The sequence below is a fragment of the Osmerus mordax genome, chromosome 8 (genome assembly GCF_038355195.1).
Source record: "Osmerus mordax isolate fOsmMor3 chromosome 8, fOsmMor3.pri, whole genome shotgun sequence".
NCBI classification, from domain to species: Eukaryota; Metazoa; Chordata; class Actinopteri; order Osmeriformes; family Osmeridae; genus Osmerus; species Osmerus mordax.
In genome coordinates, this window is record NC_090057.1 from 13273668 (window position 1) to 13292829 (window position 19162).

At 44.3% G+C, this 19162-nt stretch overlaps 1 protein-coding gene across 1 annotated transcript in view; it reads left to right on the plus strand.

Annotated features, from left to right (window-relative positions):
- The first annotated feature begins 5 nt into the window (after positions 1-5).
- Positions 6-19162, plus strand: part of fam184ab (family with sequence similarity 184 member Ab) — a 44371-nt gene continuing 25214 nt past the window's right edge. The window contains exons 1-7 of the mRNA XM_067241991.1: positions 6-261; positions 13521-14039; positions 14227-14310; positions 14402-14653; positions 15705-15840; positions 16184-16365; positions 18389-18574. Of these exons, the coding sequence (XP_067098092.1) occupies positions 79-261; positions 13521-14039; positions 14227-14310; positions 14402-14653; positions 15705-15840; positions 16184-16365; positions 18389-18574 (1542 nt within the window). The 5' untranslated portion in view covers positions 6-78. The remainder of the gene's footprint in view (positions 262-13520; positions 14040-14226; positions 14311-14401; positions 14654-15704; positions 15841-16183; positions 16366-18388; positions 18575-19162) is intronic.

Genomic DNA, 19162 nt, shown 5'->3' on the forward strand with positions numbered 1-19162 from the left:
AAGTAACTGCTTTGATCATATTGCTATCTATATAAAACAGCACGCTAGATACTGTACTGTAACTAAGGGATCGTGAAGATGGCGACTGGAACGGGTTGGCAGCAATACTACAGCCCTGCTGGCAATCCATCCTCGGGAGCAGGGAAATATAACTCAGCATCATCATCAGCATCGACAATGTCATACCAGTCCGGCATCGCCATGGAATATACACAGGACCTACACCTGAAAATGAGCAAGAAAATAGCCCAGCTTACAAAGGTAAGAGATGTCTTTGAAATGTAGCTACAAGGGATACCGGCTGCCTGTGCTTGTATGCTGATGCCACAGCAGTACACTTGTCAAGCGGCGACGAGATGAGGATGCTGCGAGTAGCATCCATCGACAGCATCCCTACACAGCGTACTGTTGCACAGCATACTCACACAGTCAAAGCTGAACATGTTGATATTAAAATGTCGCTTATATCACTTTCCCATTCTAATTCTTCAGTTTCAATTTCTGTCAAGAAATAGAAAACGTCAAAGACATCCTCACGTGTTCTGCTGGAAGCTTTTACCACGGACATAGCGAATCATGCTCTACACCCGCAGTTTATTATCGCCAAGGTGTCCACCTATTGAACAAATGCTGGGTGAACATTAAACTGTTAAACGCAGTATGTTATTATTTCAAATGTTTATGTTGGATGTTTGAATAGCCAACACAAAACATTTAATGGATAGAGATTATGCATCAGGGCACGCATGTCTCGAGAATATCAGCACTGTACGTTTATTCGAGTATACTATTGGATTAGTTCTCCTCCTTATGCTTACAATACAGATGATGGCCTTAATTGCCCCAGAATAATGCCATATGCGGTTCGTTGATCGGATGTTGGCTGCACTGTCCTTGCTGCTTCTGGGATATTTTAATAGTTTATAGTATTAATAGTTTGCATAGCTTAAGTAGATAACCTTACATGGAATATGTGATCAAATCTCAGTTTTTGCTTTATAAGACGTGTTTTCTTATGATACGCTCTCAGTGACCAGCCTGCATTCAGATGAGAACCCTTGATGTATTCGTCAGTCATTTTAGAACGACCCTACCCCTCAAGATGTATATCTGCTGTGGTTAGTTACTCCTGCTAGCCGACATATAAATCTGTTGAAGAATATATAACGTATCTGGTAATTTACTTTAACATTTCTTCCGATCTAGCAATGGGTAAGATTCTCTTCCACCTTGAATTCATGTAGAGGAAAATGCAGACTGAGAACAGGCAAGGCAGACTCAATTATAACTGCTGCTTGTTTTTCTCAAAAAGCAAGGGAAATATACAGTAAGGTATTAAGGAAGGGGTGAGTGAATGATAAATAAAATCAAAAGAAAGAGAGGGGGAAGGAAGGATAAGGAGATCGAGAGAAAGAGAGAATAAAAGGTGCAGACTGTCCGCCAGCTCCCTGCTGGTGAGATGGCAGCGGTTAGTTATTAACCTCCACAGGATGTTCCCTGGATGATTGTCAGACTCTCAAGTCAGATTTCATTAAGATAAATGGTCTCTCTGTGAGACACACACAGAGATGCATTTTCCAAACTTTTCAGAATGAAAGAATTTGAGATGTTGTAAAAAGAGGAAAAACTAGCTTACTTTATTGCAGATACACTACAAAATACAATAGGTAGTATAGTATATTTTGTGTGAAGATTTTGGTTACTTTTGGTTGGACTATTTCGAGGTGCAATGTGAGTTTGGGTTGATTAGTCAAGTGGCAGGGGAGGAGGCTATGAAGATTGTTCTGATCTTGAACGCAGCAGCTTGTGGTTGGGATAAGTGTGTTTATCCATGAAGTGCACATTCTTGTCATGCATACACACACACACACACAACGTGTAGGGTACCTCGGTAAATACACATCAGTGATAAGCCGCTTGAAATATGTAGATGTCTAACCTGTGCTCCCACCGTTTTTCATCTCATCAGTGGCTGATGCGTTGAGGCATGATGTTGCGTTTTTGTGTTGAGTCATAGAGGTAAATAAGTGAGAGGGCTTTTGAAGTTTACAGGGCCTGCTAATTAACTGGTTGAGTTCACGCCTATGAAGGTAGTTCACTCCTATCCAAGGTATCTCTATAACCAGGCTATATCTCAGACACGCAGAATAATGGAGGTGCACTGGCTGCCAGGAATACCTCTATAGTGCTATTCACACACTGCCTATAAGGCATAATTTTACCGAAGACAATAGAATATACTGCTAAAGAGGCATTCCTCCATAGTGAAGGTAATATTATGCTGTAGAATCAATTAGCCTTATATGACCTGATCATCATAATAGAAAATCAACAACATAGCCTACCAGTCCAAAAAAAGCATAAGCCTAAGTCAAATGGAAATGTTGTGTAATGAGTGACTTCAAAGGCTGTAAAAAGAAAACTGCGGGTCATTATTAAGTGAAATATTTTTGCTTCTGACCATTACATGAAACGAATCAATTTTTACCTTGCACCAACATTCACAAAGAGGAATTTGGAGAATTGTCAGAAGCATAAATTCAAAGGGTTTTGTGTAATACACACTTTTAGCTATTTCAAAATACCACAGCCTACCTGTGTGTTCAATAGCTACTTGGCAGGTAGTTAGATGGCAACCACACAGAATCCTTATATTGTACACTTAGAAAGTATTTTTTGTTTTAAAATGAGCCTAAACTTATTTGGGTAAAACCTAAATGTAGGCCGAAACAATGCAGACCTCTAAAATGAAGGTCATAGGTCACAGGAGTTAATGGCTGACTTTAGCCGTGAGTGCTATGCTTCCCTCCATTCTCATGACAAACCCCCAGTAGGCTGCCTTTATACACAGTATTTCATGCCTGTAATTTCATGCCTGTTTTCTTTCTGAAGGGAATATATGGACTATGGATCTTCCATCCATCCCCTCCTACCCTTTTCTCCCTGTCCTCATCTCTCCGTCCACCCGTCTCCCCATCTTTCCCTTCCATCCATCTATATTCACCCCGTCTCTCCCCCTCTCCCAGCGATCCCTCCTCCTATTTCCTATTTCACACTCATCCCTCGATCTCTTCACCCCCTCCTCCATCCCTCCCATCGTTAATCTCACACTCTATGTGATGGGCCTGCTGTGTGTACAACGCTTGTCGCTGCAGTTATCTCTCTCACACAAGGTCCCATGTGACAGGCTAGTGAGTATTAAAGTGGTGTGTTGTTCCTTGCACATTGTCACACATAGCTTCAAGTAAACTGGTTGATTGCCTTGTGCTCTCTCAAACACCAGACTTCAGTGCCATTGTGGGATGACAAGTCTCCACTAGAGCCCAGCCAATAGGATCTTTTGGGTCCCATACCGATTCAGATAGGTAGAGAAAACGACCACAATTCAGGGTTTCCCGCAGAAAATGTGTTAGTTAAGGTGGTAGGGTGGGGTTTGCTGTCAGAAGTGGGGGGGGGTAGTTTGTGCGATAGAGTAATCCGGGGGGGGGGGGGGTAGTTTGTGCGATAGAATAATGCGGGGGGGGGGGGTAGTTTGCGATAGACTAATGCGTTCTGCAGAGAAGGGAGACTGGCGTTGATCACGGTTTGGAAAGGAAGGGAATAAAACAGGACAACGGCGGATATTGCAACAACAAAAAAATACAAATTACAACCTAGTTAAGGCAGCAGGCGTGTGTTGCTTAGGCGGCGGCCTTAACTGAAAAGTGCTGCGGGAAACCCTGCAATCTTTTATTTTCATATCTTTTTTCTTATATGAATGATTGAATAGGCTACTAGAATTGACTAACCTTTTCTCTGGAGGTTTCACCAAACAGTGAAAGCTGGTCGGAATAGATAATAATTATCAGCAACTTAGACTGTCAACATTTTATATGTGAACTAAAGGCAGACAGATACCCTAGTATATCTCTTGAGGGCCAATGTCGTTAGATAATGCAGACAGATATCGATGCCCTCTGGTCTCCACCATTCGTCTTTCTAGAAATACTTTGGATGATGATATTTTGTCAGGATGCAATGCTATGGAGGGTTTTTCCCAGACTGATCTAAAATGTTACGAGGCAGAGCATTAGGGTGAAAAAAGCAAACAAAATAAATGAATCAATATTCAAGCTTGTGGAGCAGTCACAGACAAGAGGCAGGGAGAGAGAGACTGATGGACTGATCTCATCCATCTTAGACTGTCCGAGCATTCTCTTTTACATTCCTCATTAGTTTCTAACAGGGTTTGGGCATTCAGAGAGAACCAAGCAACATACACACACACACACACACTGTCACCCACACTCGCACTACAGACACTTCATGGTTTGATTCATAGCAGTGCAAATTTGGATGAATTGGCGAGGTAACCTGCCCCCGACTGACTGTTAACGTGTCCTTTTGGTCTAATGGCAAACTCTTTGGCCAGTGGGCGACCCTGGGATTGGTCGTGGCAGAGTATGTAGCAATGAACGCTTGTCTCATTTCTCCTCTGTGTCCAACATACTGGTGACTCATCTAGCCTCATTTACTGCAAAACATCCGAATCCTACCTCTCTGCTTCCCCCTCCCAACCCTCACAGACACACACACATACACACACACACACACACACACAGAGCTTACATGTACATTCCCTCCCTTTTCCCTCTAGTTCGTTGTGTCTGTCAGCCTCTTTATTCTCCAGTCAGTGTTCCAGTAAGGGAGCAGGGTGGTGAATATAGGCCACGCTCCCTCTGATTATGACACCACTTAATAAACCATGTAAACCAATCAGGCCTCTGCTGCTCATTACTCTGTCTTACAGAAATAGGCTGCACTGCAGTACAGAACTTGTACCCAGTAGGGGATGGCCAGGCATCATCCATCTTTTAGCCCAGTATGCTGAATCCTAGACAATAGCTCTGCGTGTATTGCTCCTTCAGGATGGGAAAGTGACCGAATCCTCTGTTCGCTAACGCCATCGGAGCAAACACTTGCTGAAAGACTGCGGGTGACTGATCTGTCTCTGTTAAGCCAGTCCTGCCAACTTTGACCCAACCCGGTTGGCATCTTATTTGGATTAGGATTCTGTGCGCCCATACCACAGCACGATCCTTGGAACAGATTGGCAATTTCTAAATCTTGCCAGATGCGAGTTAGCAAACCTGCTTATTGTCAGAATGGTTTGATTTACAATTTTGCTCTGACTTACTGGCTGGCTGGCTGATTCAGATGCTGGTGTCAGAACCAGGTGCATGATCCACCTTCCCTATCAGCTGGAGATTTAGCAACCATAACATCTGCAATAGTCTCTATTACACTGTTTGCCAGTCTGTAATTACAGTCCAAGGAAAATAGATTACTTTCAACTACGGCTACAAGCTGGATACTATACCACAGATACAGCTAACATGCATAGATGGATAGTTACCATACACATGAGACTAGGATGCACAGGCTAAAGGTTAGCATGCATGGGCATGGCTATAACATACAGTCAGGAAAGGGCAAATATATTTGTCTTTTATTATATATTTATATAATAATATTTTCTATATTATAATACAACTATTTATAGTTTCCCGTAGCATAGAGCAAAGACTCAAACCACCAAACAGGTGTCAGACTAGAACAGCTGGGGATGCTTGGTTAGTGAATATGGCCAACCGGGCTAAGACTATGCTTGCGCTTTTCTTCTGCAGGTACTGCTGTATTTAGTTGCCATGGAAACCCGTAGACCGTACATTGAATTACTGTTGCCATTTAGGGAAAAAGGCTGTGCCAACCAGTCTCTGAGAAAAGTGTCTTGAAACTCCTGATTTCTCCAGCCTTTGAGCAATGTGCAATTACAGTTCGCCCACTCGTAGCTAAATATACGCCACACGTATGTGTGTGAGAGACGATCAGAAACTTTATTTGTGTTTTAGTTGACATGGTTTTATTTCAGCTTAACCGCACCTTCGTTCCAAGGTTAATATTTCTCAGTATCAGACCAAAGCCCTCTTGTGCCAGGTAGCCAACTATAGGATTCCTCCCCCTGCTCTAGGGGTAGTCCTCTCACATCCGACGTTACGGCAGAAATAGCAGTTCTCAGTAACTAACAGAAGTTTACCGTAAGCACCAATAATGATGACTACAACTCACAGCAAAACGATAAGAGCAAGTTGTCATTGACCCATCGATTAGAGTTTTCAGGGTGCTGCAGGATACTGAAATCTCTCCAGACTCAGTGAATAAAGGTTTACAACCGAAATCCCTTTCATTAAGTCATAAAACTTTCTAGAACAAGAGTGATTACACAGCATTACTATGTCTTTGAAAGATCAGTTTTACCCTGACTATTATGTTATTAGTCTACTGAGAAGCCAAATGCCTCCAAGCCCTACAGGATATCTGGCAGGGGATGAGAGAGAGAAAAATGAGATGAAAGAGACAAACATTTTAACCAAGACAAAAATTATATGGAAAACGGGAATGTATACGGAAGATCATTAATTCAGGGTTTGTAGCAAAAAGTAAAATTTATTTTCATATCACAATTTTCCTACTTCACCATTCATTCGAAACATCACTCAGTTTGTGGCTTGGGTAGGTACAAAGATATAAATGTCTTTGCCAGGCTCCATCCCCTGGGTTTTAGGGGTAAAAAAATGTCACCAATGTTACTTAAATGAACCTAATCTAATCAATCAACTGAAAATTGGAGGGACATTATCCTGTTGTTCATTTGATGGCTTTCCCCACAAAGAGTACCCTAGCTTATCTATACCCAAGCTTGGAGCTTCAAAGAGAGAAGGAATCACTTCATGGAATACAGAATGGACTGGGATCACTCACCTTCACTATATTCTTGGAAGACGTTTTAATGAAAACCCAGAGGGCCTAGAATTGAACAGTTTTAAACTTGGCCTACAGGCAAATTGTGTGATGTTGTAGAGATTTTGTCCATGCTGTGTTTATGTAAAAGTAATTGACTTATTTCCCTTCTTGGAAGATCATCAAGTCACTGTTGGATAAATGTACATCAGTAAAACAGGCGTTTCGCCGTTCCACCTTTAGTCCAATGACTTCAATTCATAGAGCTTTGCAGAATTTAACTTGGAAGGCCAACACTTCAGTTGCCATTTTCATTGCCAACTCAGGCCGAAACCACTCTGAACTTTTTCTAACCATCTAGGCCCCTGCACTGCAGAGCACTGGATTGGATTGGAATACTTTGCAGAAATAGCTTTGTTGTACACCAAGAGCTAAACGGACACGTAAGGAAACTGTTAACTTTTCTATGGACTTTTTAAAAGCTTTTTTGGAGCATTAGCATCGTGGCGGCTGTGGCTCAGGGGGTAGAGAGGGTCGTCTGTTCAAGGTGTCATAGAATGATTTTATAGGGTATTTCACACTGTTCCTTAAGGTCTCCGAATAAGTTATGTAACATTGGTTGGTCCGAAAATGGCCCGGGTGCTGTTCTATGCGCCCTAATGCAACCCTGTGAAATATCCCTAGAATGAAACAAGAGGTTTTCTCCCTTTTATGGTATGATCATGAATATTTAGATGAGCTGCGCGCTGGTTGGTAGGTTTTTTCAACGAGCGAAGCTGCGGAACAAACATGGCCAACCAGTGGGCTGGTCTGTATGTAAATGTTGGGGCATGACAAAGGTACAGACCAGAGCCAAATAAGGTGGAGCCACCGAGTTGACGTCAACGGTCATCTGTGTTTTTTTGGAAACTGTCGGTTTTACAGCGGCAGTTTCAAATGGTGAGATTTGCATAGGAAAGAGGTGTCAATGTGACTTGAGGTTCTCTGTATGTCCATTTTACCCACCGAACTGTCGTTATTCAACTATGACAAGGTCAACTCGGTTTTACATTCTATGACCCCTTTAATAGCAAGGTTGGCGGTTTGTTTCCTGACTCCTCACAGGCAAAGTATCCTTGAGCAAAACACTGAACCCAAAGTTGGTCCTGATGGGAAGGCAGCGCCTTGCACGGCAGCTCTGCCGCCCTCGGTATGTGAGTGTGAATGAAAGACAAAAAATGTGAAGCGCTTTGAGTGCCGCTAAGGTAGAAAAACGCTATAGAAATGCAGTCCATTTATCATCCATTTAAACTGAATATCCTTCAGTATAGCTTTTGTGTTTTCTATGACGCGCAACAGTTTTAAGAAAATAACGCCTTGATCATTTAAATGATAATGGATTGAGGAAGCTAGTAAACATCCCGAGTGTGAATTTTGCTGATATAGTGTCTAGCACACTCTTGCCAAAAACAGTGCTTCATGGTTCATAATAAACAAAACGTTTGAAGGTTGAAAATTTTTCATTCAGGAATCTGAATGATCTGAATCATTCTTTTCTCATTTCTTCTCAGACCAATGTGTCCTATTGATTTTCCACACTGCTTCCGGAGTTGTTTTTTTAATGAACTTGGACTGCATCCTGAGCATGCCTTTTTGTGACTACACCAGAGGCCTACCTTCCCAGAAGTGTGTTGGGGTTTACACACACATACACACACACACACACACACACACACAAACTGGCAAGGAACTCAGACAGGCAGGCAAGTACTATTGAGCTGAAGTTAAAGCTCTCCTGTGAATACGCATCCTTTGTCTCGTTCCCTTTCCATCGATTCTCCACGGGCGACGGAGAATGTAGAGACAGACATCTGCTGTAGATAACGGGCGTGCTCTCAGAGTGGCCATCTTCACACTCCTTGAGACACATCAGCCACGATTCCCATCCTAAAGTGGCAAGAAAACGGCAGATATTTTGATTCTCCGTTTCAGTGGAAAGGTTTGAGAAACTAGAATATGGAAAGGAAAGCTCTTTAATATCTCTCCCTAGGTCAGTCTTGATCTGTACGAGCGGGTGTGTTTGGACTGTGTTAGGAAATGTTTCATTCACACTTCACAGCACCTTTCCGAAAATGTAGTCCAGTTTTAAATATTTAATTTTAGAGCATGTTGCTGCTGGAATATGAAAATGATGAATCTGTTTCATAAAACCTGTGAAGAATATCCGTAATTCAGACGACACTGATGATGTCACAAACAAGAATAGTCTTGACTCAGACTGTGACTCCAATCCGTCACAACAACAGCTAAACCAAAGCCTTCTTATCTAGCAAAGTGGGGATCAAAACATATTTCCTCTGCATTTGCCTCAAAACATCTAACCTAAAGCTAAACCACCCATCTTCAACTTTTTCAGCAAAGTCTACTTATCTCCCAAGCATTGTTTCAAACTGCCTCCCTCTGCTGATTGACAGGAAGTCTGCTTACTGCCGACTACCTGACCTGTTGACCTACACGCAGGAATGAGCTTGTCACCAGAACTCGTTGTCCGCTTCTAACGAGTTCGAAGGAACCATGTCTGTTTGGCAACCAGGTCAGCCTGGCAAGTTTAACCTCAACAGCCCAGGAACTCACCAGATGTGTGCCTGCCTCTTCCCGCTCACTCAGGCTTTTAATAGAAACTCGTTGACCGTCGGAACCCAGGCTACAGCAAGGAGGTTTCTCTGCGTCACGTCTCCACTTGGCTTTCATCCACTGCAGCCAGTCAAGCTGTGTGCGTGCGCCCTTTATTATAACCAAGCCGAGTTAACATATCCTTCTCCCTCCTCTGGCTTAATTGCCTCCTGGATGACGGTGCACCTTGCAGTTTAGTAGATACCGCTCATTATAATTACACTAATTAGCACTATCTCTCTACTTCATTAAATCCATTTCCACAGGCCATGCATATTCAGTAGCGGAGCAGATCAGCGGCCTTGCTCCTCAGGGAGCGGTGGTGGGGCTCCAGTACGTACAAACTGTTACAAACTACGGCAGGCCTGCATTTCGGAAGCGATAGGCTATCTGCAGTGTCCACCTTCATCCGAGAACAGCTTCAGAACTGCTTCAAGGACACCAGACTACGTTTTGGTACAAAATCCAATAAAATGTACCAAACCCATTCCTTGCTCTATGATATAGCTACTAGTGCTTTCAGAAGCTTTAATGTAGTGGCAGATGCTTTTGACTATGATCTAGGACTGGCATTAAGTTAACCTGAGGATCTGGGAATCACAGGGTAGGCAAGTTGAACCTATTGTAGCTTGAAATTGAAAGGAACCAACCGCCCCTTTACACCATCCACTTAACCCTTACACCTCCCCCATGCAGTGCTTATTACACTTGTGTAGTAACCGCTAACACTTAATACCATTGCATAGCAATTAATATGTATCCTACCTACTGTTTTCACTATAGGAAGGCTATTTGTATTTAGTTACATGGTACATCTATCTCAAATCTACCATAACGTATGATGATGAAGTACATAACAGGACAGGCTTTCAAAAGAAAGCTGTGATCTTTTACTAGCTCTCATGTTTTAAAGCTTTTCATCAATCTAGATGCCTTATCAATAGTGATCGATAGTGAGCGATCAATTAAAGCAATTATACTTAGTCTCACCCTAATTCAATACTAGTTTAAAGGCTTTCGGGAAGGTAATTAAAGGAGAAGGTAGTTTTGATAGTGCCTGGTCAATGAAGGGGTAATAGGATACTACCTCATTCAGGTACAAGTTAATGTTGTAGTTATGTAGACTACTGTTGGTCTAATGTTGTTGGATATGTCTGCACACAGACCTTCTGAGCTGATAACTTTGATCAACAAAATTTCTGAATGGCCCAGATCAGTTCAATTTGAATTGTTGTCATAGATATTTCTAATGAAAAGTACATCAGTTGTCTGGGCCCAATGTCATATTCTGACAAAAACCAATGTTGTAAAAAAATCTATACAAAAGTTTTACTCTACTTGAACTACGTAGTTATGTTTGACATTTGAGATCATTGTGTATAGGTTTTATTTAGCATACTGCAACTAGGCCTATTTAGTGTTTGCCTCGAGTTTCCTTTGAATATCTCTTCATAATCTGTTGGTAAATTCCTTGGCTTGTAGGCTAGATCTATGGATCTATAGGCTAGTTCTGTATCTTTTTAACAGTGAGTGTTGAGTTATTGGTCTCGTTGTACAAATGATGCTATCTGAGTTTTGGTACCTGCTGGTATACGGTTCGATGTTGAGCTTGAACTGTGTGGTGTAGTGCTGCAGTATTGATCAGCTACAGTCAATAGGGTTCGTAAGGGCATCCCAGAGAGCATCCTGACATTTATCTATTGGTCTGCATTTTTTACACTCTCACACACACACACTTACACACACAGACACTCACACTGGTTAAACACTGTCTGGAAGATAAGTACAAGTACTCCACAGGCAGCCAGTTCGCCATTGCATTGGCCCATTACACGTGTTAGAATACTTTAGGTTATATGTCATTTCTTCATTTGCTGTATGACCAGAGAGACGAGTGAGGGAAGTGTGGGAGAGTCACAGATCAGTCTGGTTAAATGAGGGGGAGAATGCATTATAGGATAATGACACCAGAGCAGCACTCTCATCTGTCTTAGCCTTTTGTCTTTCAGGCCAGTGCTATCATCCACACAGCCATGGGACAGAGCTTATATTCTGTCACCCTCCATTTCTCGTTCTGCTCTCTATCTTTCTCCTTTTCTCCCAGCATGTGGCTTGACAAGTGTAGCACCAAATAGAACTGAGCTCTCTCTTATCTGGTACACAATGGAGATGAATTCTGAACTCTGATGTTCCCTCGTTCCATTAGAGTCTTTTCCTTCCAGTAGAATCCCTGGTGGCATTTTAAATTAAGCTTGCATTAACATCAACTACCATGACTATACATATAGTATAAACAATGTAGGAAATGCTATAAGTAAATGTTTGGAGGTGTAAGGGGTAAGTGGATAATGTACACTATCCAATATTATTATAAAGGGACAGAAGATTGTTTCACCAAAACAAGATGAATGTTTACATCCACTTACCCCTGGATAGCCCAGCCTTAACTACCCTGTATACCTAGTTTTACTTGTGCAATAACTTGTACCGCTAAACTGTAATGAAGTGTAGGCTAGCTACATAGCAGTTTGCAACTGCAATGTTGTTAGGTATGGCTGATAGTTAATGAACATCTCCTACGTAGCATCAATGGAAAGTGTTGCTGAATCCCTTTAATCCAGAAGAATCATTTTATTCCAGTAGAGTCTTATCGTTCCAGTAGAATCCTTTTATTCCGGAAGAATCCCTCTCTTTCCTGTAGAATCCTTCTCATTTCATTACAATCCTCTCAACCGGCACTTTATCACTTTACCTCCTGGAGAGATATGATTATTATGGGCAGGGATGTGCATGGCGAGGGGTGGGGGAAGGGGATGGTGATGTGTTGCAGTGTTGGCCTGACAGGCGCTTTGACAGAGAAAGACATTTTCTGGAAATCTTGGTGCTCATGCGGTATTGCAGGCTGCAATGTTGCCCATGGGGAAGACGCATTTACAGATCCACTAACATGCTCAGAGTAGTCTACGTTTAGAGTAACTCAGTCCTTTAGCACCGCTGTTGTGAGGGACAGTGTTTAAATTACTCAAATAGCCATAGTGGTCTTCATGAAAAGACAGTTGACGGGTGTTTTGCTTTTTATTTTGATTGACATTCAAAAACAACACAAAATAGATTCTGAGTTGTGCAGGTTTGCCATTATTAATGCAGGTAGCACCGTGATACAATATCAGCCAGACTAATATTAGACAGATGCTGGTGACATTTAAACAGTAGTTTGGTGATTTGTTTATGGAACCTTGATGAAAACTCAAAATACGGCAAATTAGTTTGAAATGTGGGAGTTGAGTCATCCACCATGTTGTGTGGAAGCAAACCATTTCTCTATAGGGTTGAAAACTGTGGCGGCGCACCTTTGAGATTCTCATGCTGCTCGCACCCAGGCTCATAAAATATGGAAGCCTTTATTTTCCCTCCTCACTTCCTCACCAGCAAAGTAAAAGAGCTTTACATTTTTTAAGCTATTCGAGTGTTGGTATTATGAATCAGTGGATTTGTGCAGAGAAACCAGTGTCCGGTCAGGAAGACAGGCCAGAGCCCAAGACCTGAACAGAAAGAGCAAGATTATCCTGTCATGTTTCATGAATGGAAGAAAAATGGAGGAAAAATTAAGTAGCCTTTTGACTGAGTGAAACTCACAAAACAGCCCGTACCCCTGCCTTAATCATTTAGTTTCCTACACACTGCTGTGTTGAATAGCTTCTGCATTTTGGATTTGAATCCGCTCTGGTGTCAGGACCTTGAGTGGAGTCTGTGATTTCAGCTAGACTTTTCTCCATGTCTCCTAGCTGACCAGCTCCTGACCCTCCCTGTCTCCTAGCTGACCAGTATCTCCTACCCTCCCTGTCTCCTAGCTGAACAGTATATCCTACCCTCCGTATCTCCTAGCTGACTAGCATCTCCAACCTCCTTGTCTCCCAGCTGACCAGTATCTCCTACCCTCCCTGTCTCCTAGTTGACCAGCATCTCCTACCCTCCTTGTCTCCTAGCTGACCAGTATCTCCTATCATACCTGTCTAATAGCTGACTAGCATCATCTATCTTCTTTGTCTCCCAGCTGACCAGTATCTCCCATCCTCCCCGTCTCCTAGGTGATCTACGCTCTCAACACCAAGAACGACGAGCACGAGGCTGCCATCGCCACGCTGAAGGAGGCCCACGAGGAGGAAGTGCAGCAGATTCTGACGGAGACCCGTGAGAAGATCCTCCAGTACAAGGGTAAGATCAGCGACGAGATTGACCTGAAGCGCCGCATCCAGTCCCTAGAGGAGTCCATGGAGCAGCACGATCGCATGAAGCGCCAGGCGCTGGCTGAGTTTGAGGGCTACCGGCAGCGTGTGGAGGACATGCAGCTGTGCACAGAGGCCCAGCACACGCAGCGCGTGGTCACCATGTCCCGGGAGGTGGAGGAGATGAGGAGGTCTTTCGAGGAGAAGCTGAGAACGTTCGGCCAGGCGCAGACCCAGTTCGAGCAGGAGAAGAAGACGGCGCTGGAGGAACTGAAGTCGGCCCATCGCCAGGAAGTGCAGGACATCCTGCGGTCACACCAGAGTCAGAACGCCAACTACAGCAAAGACCAGGAGAAACTGGGCCAGCTGCACAAGGCCGAGGTACCACAACTAACAAGACTCGCTTGCTGCAACTTTTAGCATAACTGATCTAGAATTGTTAGCTGGAAATGTTAGCATTACTAACTAGACAATCTAGCTGGTACAAGGTAGAGGTAGTCCAATGACTAACTAGATAAACCAAAGCCGCTGCGCAAGGATGTGGCTGGTAAGGTATCCTTTGTTGCAGGTGGAGTCTCTGACGGAGCGGGTGGAGGAGCTGAAACAGGATAAGAAGCGTCTGGTGGAGGAGTACGAGGCCAAGCTCAGCAAGGTGGGGCCACACCTCCACACAACCAGGGCTTTCCAATTCCATTGTAAGTCCTTCAAATGTTAAACCTCCCCGATGTTAAAACCCTGTGCAGGCTCAGGCGTTCTACGAGCGCGAGCTGGAGGCCATGAAGAGAACCCAGCAGCTGACCTCCGACAACTTGCTGGCGTGGAAGAAGACCGAGGCCGAGTTGCGGCGGGAGTTCCAGACGCAGGAGGCGTCGCTGCAAAAGACCCTGAGCAAGCTGAGAGCCGAGCTGCAGCGCGTGCAGGAGGAGTCGAGGGACAACAGGGAGAAGGCTCATAAGCTGCAGGCCTCCCTCGCCGCAGCCGAGAACAACGTCAAGGTACGGGCAGAGACCGAGCACTTCCTGTAGCTCAGAGGGACTTGAATTCCTTTCCTAAAACGCATCTCTTCTTCCCCCACCATCTTTTTTCCCTCCCTCATCACCCCGTCCATTCTCTTTGCTTTTGAAACAAGGACATGAAAGAGCAGGGGAACTAGGTGAGAGTTAGCCGCATTGACTTTGAAGGCTTTGAAATTCATTCACACTTCTCTAATCTGTAGTCCTGGTTATGTTGGTAAGGCAAGCAGATCAGGAGAGTGGGTGATTTTGCGTTCTTTGATATGTCAACCCTATAATGCATAATTCATTGTTTTAGGAACACATAGTTTATAATATTCAGTATTCTGAAGGCGTTCAGAATAACTTGTTCTTCAGGCCACATGAATGTTCAGACTAATGGAGGAACTGTGACAGGTTTTATCACCCTTGATGTCGATGACTGCTGGATTTAAGCAACTATCACTGTGGATTTAGATCAGATTAGATGACTGAATTCCAATTTCTGTTAAAATCAGTTTGAATATTGACTAGACTATTGACTGTCTAAAACGTAGCACTATTGCAACTTTGACATGTTGTAACTGATTTTTAAGAATGGTTACCACTCTTGAGTAGTTGTGACAACTTGCTATATTCTACACGGTTTGGGGCACTTGTCATTATGTGAATAGGCATTGTTTTGTAGGGACAGTGGGTCCTGAGGATTTATATGTTATCAGTTATTCCCATATTGTATAGTCTAATGCCTGGAACCTTAGCAAATATTAAAACATTGTGTATCTTTTAATAAAGTATATTCGGTTTAGATCAGCATTACCAGTGTAAATATTTACATCAGATTTGCATTCTTTTCCCAAGGGACATGTCTAGCTAAATGGGCATCTCATAAGTAAGAAAGATTAGACTACAGATTCCAGTTTCACATGCTAATCAAATGAAAGATAGTTTTTTTCTGGCTAATGACTGTGTCTGTCTGTCTCTCTTTCTTTCTTTCTGTCTTTCAATCTCCCTCTCTCTCCTATTCTCTCTGCGTGTGCGGGCCTACCTCCAGGATCTCACCAAACAGCTGGATGAGGTGACCCAGGATTCGGAGATAGTGGAGATTCGTCAGAAGGAGTCTGAGTGCGAGCTGGAGGCGGCCAGAGACCGAGTACAGCAGCAGGCCACGGAGATCCTCCTCAAAGCCAGTAAAGACTTCCTTCCTCCTCTCCTGTCTCCTCCAACCTTCTCCCAGCTATATTTGTCCCCCTAATATACTCATCCCCTCATTCTCCATTTGCAACTCTTGCAAATGCAAAACTTGGTCCTGATCCTCGTAGCAGTTTCCAATCTGTCTTACCTAAATCCCCTGTTGTGGTTTAAAATGTTAATTCCTAAATGAATAAATCCTAATCCTATGTGATCTGTATAAACAGTACAAATAAATAACATATACAACTTAAAAACCTTTATAAAGCCGACAGTATACGACACACACGTGTTGCTCCTACTGATGCAACGTGTGTGGGTGGTGTGTGTGTGTGTGTCCAGGCCACATCGGCAGCCTGCAGGCGACTCAGATGACCCAGGAAGCGGCTATCCGAGACCTGGAGTCGGAGAGGAGCCGCCTGAAAGACAAAGTGCTGCGTCTGGAGGAGGAGAGAGGAGCCCTGCAGACCAAGAACCAGGTCCTGGATGAGAGGCAGAGGCAGCAGACCCTCTCCCTGGAGAAGGTGAGCTCTGCCTGGGGTTGAAGAGAGAGCTAGCAGGTGCTGAGGTGATGGCCTGGATGTGAGGCAGTCCTTTTTTTTCCTCTTCCTCCTAACGTCCCCTGGTCTATCCAGTTGTGGTTTCTGTCTCGGCTCAGCTGACCATTATGTGAAACTGGAATTCATCCTTCAGCAAATGTCACAATATTAATTTAAGAGCAGCACACTGTGGGCTGACTATTGCTCTTGGTAAATGTCATGGAAAGTCTGTTCCCTCTGCATTTACATGAAAGTGACATGCTCGAGTAGCTAAAGTCATCTCTTTCCCTCTCTCATTCTCTCTCATTCTCTCACTCTCACTTTCTCTCTCTCATTTTGTCTTCGATTCCCCTTTTGCCTCCTTCTGCAAAAACCTCGTATTTTTTCAAACCCTGGCCTTGAGTTACAAGTTGCCATGACAACTGTGGACTGTTGCGCTGTGCGCTGATCCGCTGTGCTGGGAGCGTTTAGCCTCCCTGCCTGTCTGATCATGCAGACGTCTGTGTCTCGGCTGGTTGAGTGTGAGCATCAGTGCGTCAGAGGAGATTGAAACCATGTTCTGGATGTCGCCGTCTTCCCTCTTGTCTACAAATAGAACCGCATAAAAAAGCGTGTGTGTGTCTGGTGGAGTGTGACAAGCCTGTTGCAAGTCAACCCTCTGAAAAGCAGCTGTTACTCTTGTTTTTTGGGAAGTTGTGTTTGGATTCATTCATTTACAGTTCCTATGATGAAGACGTGTGTGTGTGTGTGTGTGTAATTGTGTGGGTATTACAGTTCCTGCTTCTGTGTGTGTGTGTGTGGGGGGGAGGGGGTACTCAAGTTCCAAGTTTGTGTGTAAGTGTGTGGGCACTTAAATTCCAAGTTTGTGTGCAGTGTTGTGCACGTTCATACCTCCCATGAACTCGTTCAAAGTTCAGTTCATACAAGTAAACATGAATAGTTCACGTTCATAGTTCGTTCGTTCGTTATCTGCCGCTTGTCCGGGGGTCGGGTCGTGGGGGCAGCAACCTAAGCAGGGAGGCCCAGACTTCCCTTTCCCCGGCCACTTCCACCAGCTCTTCGTGGGGGACCCTGAGGCGTTCCCAGGCCAGCCGAGAGACATAGTCCCTCCAGCGTGTCCTGGGTCTTCCCCGGGGCCTCTTCCCAGTGGGACGTGCCCAGAACACCTCACCAGGGAGGCATCCAGGAGGCATCCTGATCAGATGCCCGAGCCACCTCAACTGGCTCCTCTCGACGCAGAGGAGCAGCGGTTCTACTCTGAGCCCCTCCCGGATGACCGAGCTTCTCACCCTATCTCTAAGGGAGAGCCCGGACACCCTGCGGAGAAAGCTCATTTCGGCCGCTTGTATTCGTGATCTCGTTCTTTCGGTAACTACCCACAGTTCGTGACCATAGGTGAGGGTAGGAACGTTCATGGTCACGTTCATAGTTCCCCATTTAAATACTGAACTCATTCATAGTTCAGTTCATTTCATAGTTTTAAGGTGTGTGTGTTTACTGTGTGTAAAAATCCCTCAAAAAATAATAAGGTGCATCAGATGTAGTCGCTGAGTCTGCGTCTCTGCTTTCACTTGCCATTTTTATGAGACCGAGAGCTGTTGTCTTGGAACGCGCTGCTTGTTTGGTAACGTGTGTGCGATGAATCATGGGTAACATCGAGTTAGTTGGTTTAGGTTAGGCTACATAGCGAAAATTTTTGCATTCGATTTAGACAGCGTCTATCCTCAGGAGAAGGAAAACATTCCGTAAAGTCTTAGCTAGACCTCAAATAATATGAACGTGTTCACCGTTCAAATTCATTATTTGTCATTAAGTTGCGTTCAGTTCATCGTTCTCATAAAAATGAACGTGTTCAATGAACGCGTTCTTTTGAACTCGTTCATGCACAACACTGTTTGTGTGTGTGTGTATAAGTGTGTGATACTGGGTAGTGGGTACTAAAGTTCCTGGGTTTGTGTGTGTGTAAGTGTCTGGGTACCAAAGTTCCCTGTGTGTGCGTTCCCTCCAGACCCTGCGGGAGGAGAAGCAGATATACGAGAAGGAGATGATGAACTTGCGCTCCAAGTATGAGGAGGACGCCGCCCACTTCAAGGAGAGTCAGACCCGAGCGCTGGAGGAACTGTCCAAGAAACACAGGCTGACCCTGGAGAACACCCACACTGCTGCAGAGAAAGACAAAAGCAGGCTACTGGCTGTGAGTACACACACACACACACACGCACAACTTGGCTCGCACGCTCTCAAACACACCGGCACACACACACACAAACCGTTTTACCTAGAGCATTATTGCGAGAGTTCAATTATTAAATAGAATAGTTTTCGTTTTAACATTAAAACTGTGTGGAGTGTTTAGTTCCGGTGTCCTGTCCTCTGTGGGGGTTCCTTTACCCGGAATGTTCTGCTCTAGCGCTGCAGGTGGGGTTTCTGTTGGGCTTTGTCTCCCACGCCTCATCGAACACGGGCACAGAGGAAACTCGAACACGAAAACATCGAACACGGGCACAGAGGGAACCCAGACACAGAGGAAACTCATCTCCTTGACAAAATGCACACACACACACAGTCACTCCTCAACCCCAACACATGCTTACATCCTTAGCCTGACTTAATGGTCCCATATAAAGTATGTCAGGCTGTGGACATGTCCTCTAGGGACCCCAACCCCCCCCTCCGCCCCCTCCCCAGGGCACGAGCATTTCTCTGTGCGAACCTCCCTTTCAAACCGTCCTTAATGAACGGAGCCCGGAGTCATCTGCCTCCGTGACAGACCGAGGACTGT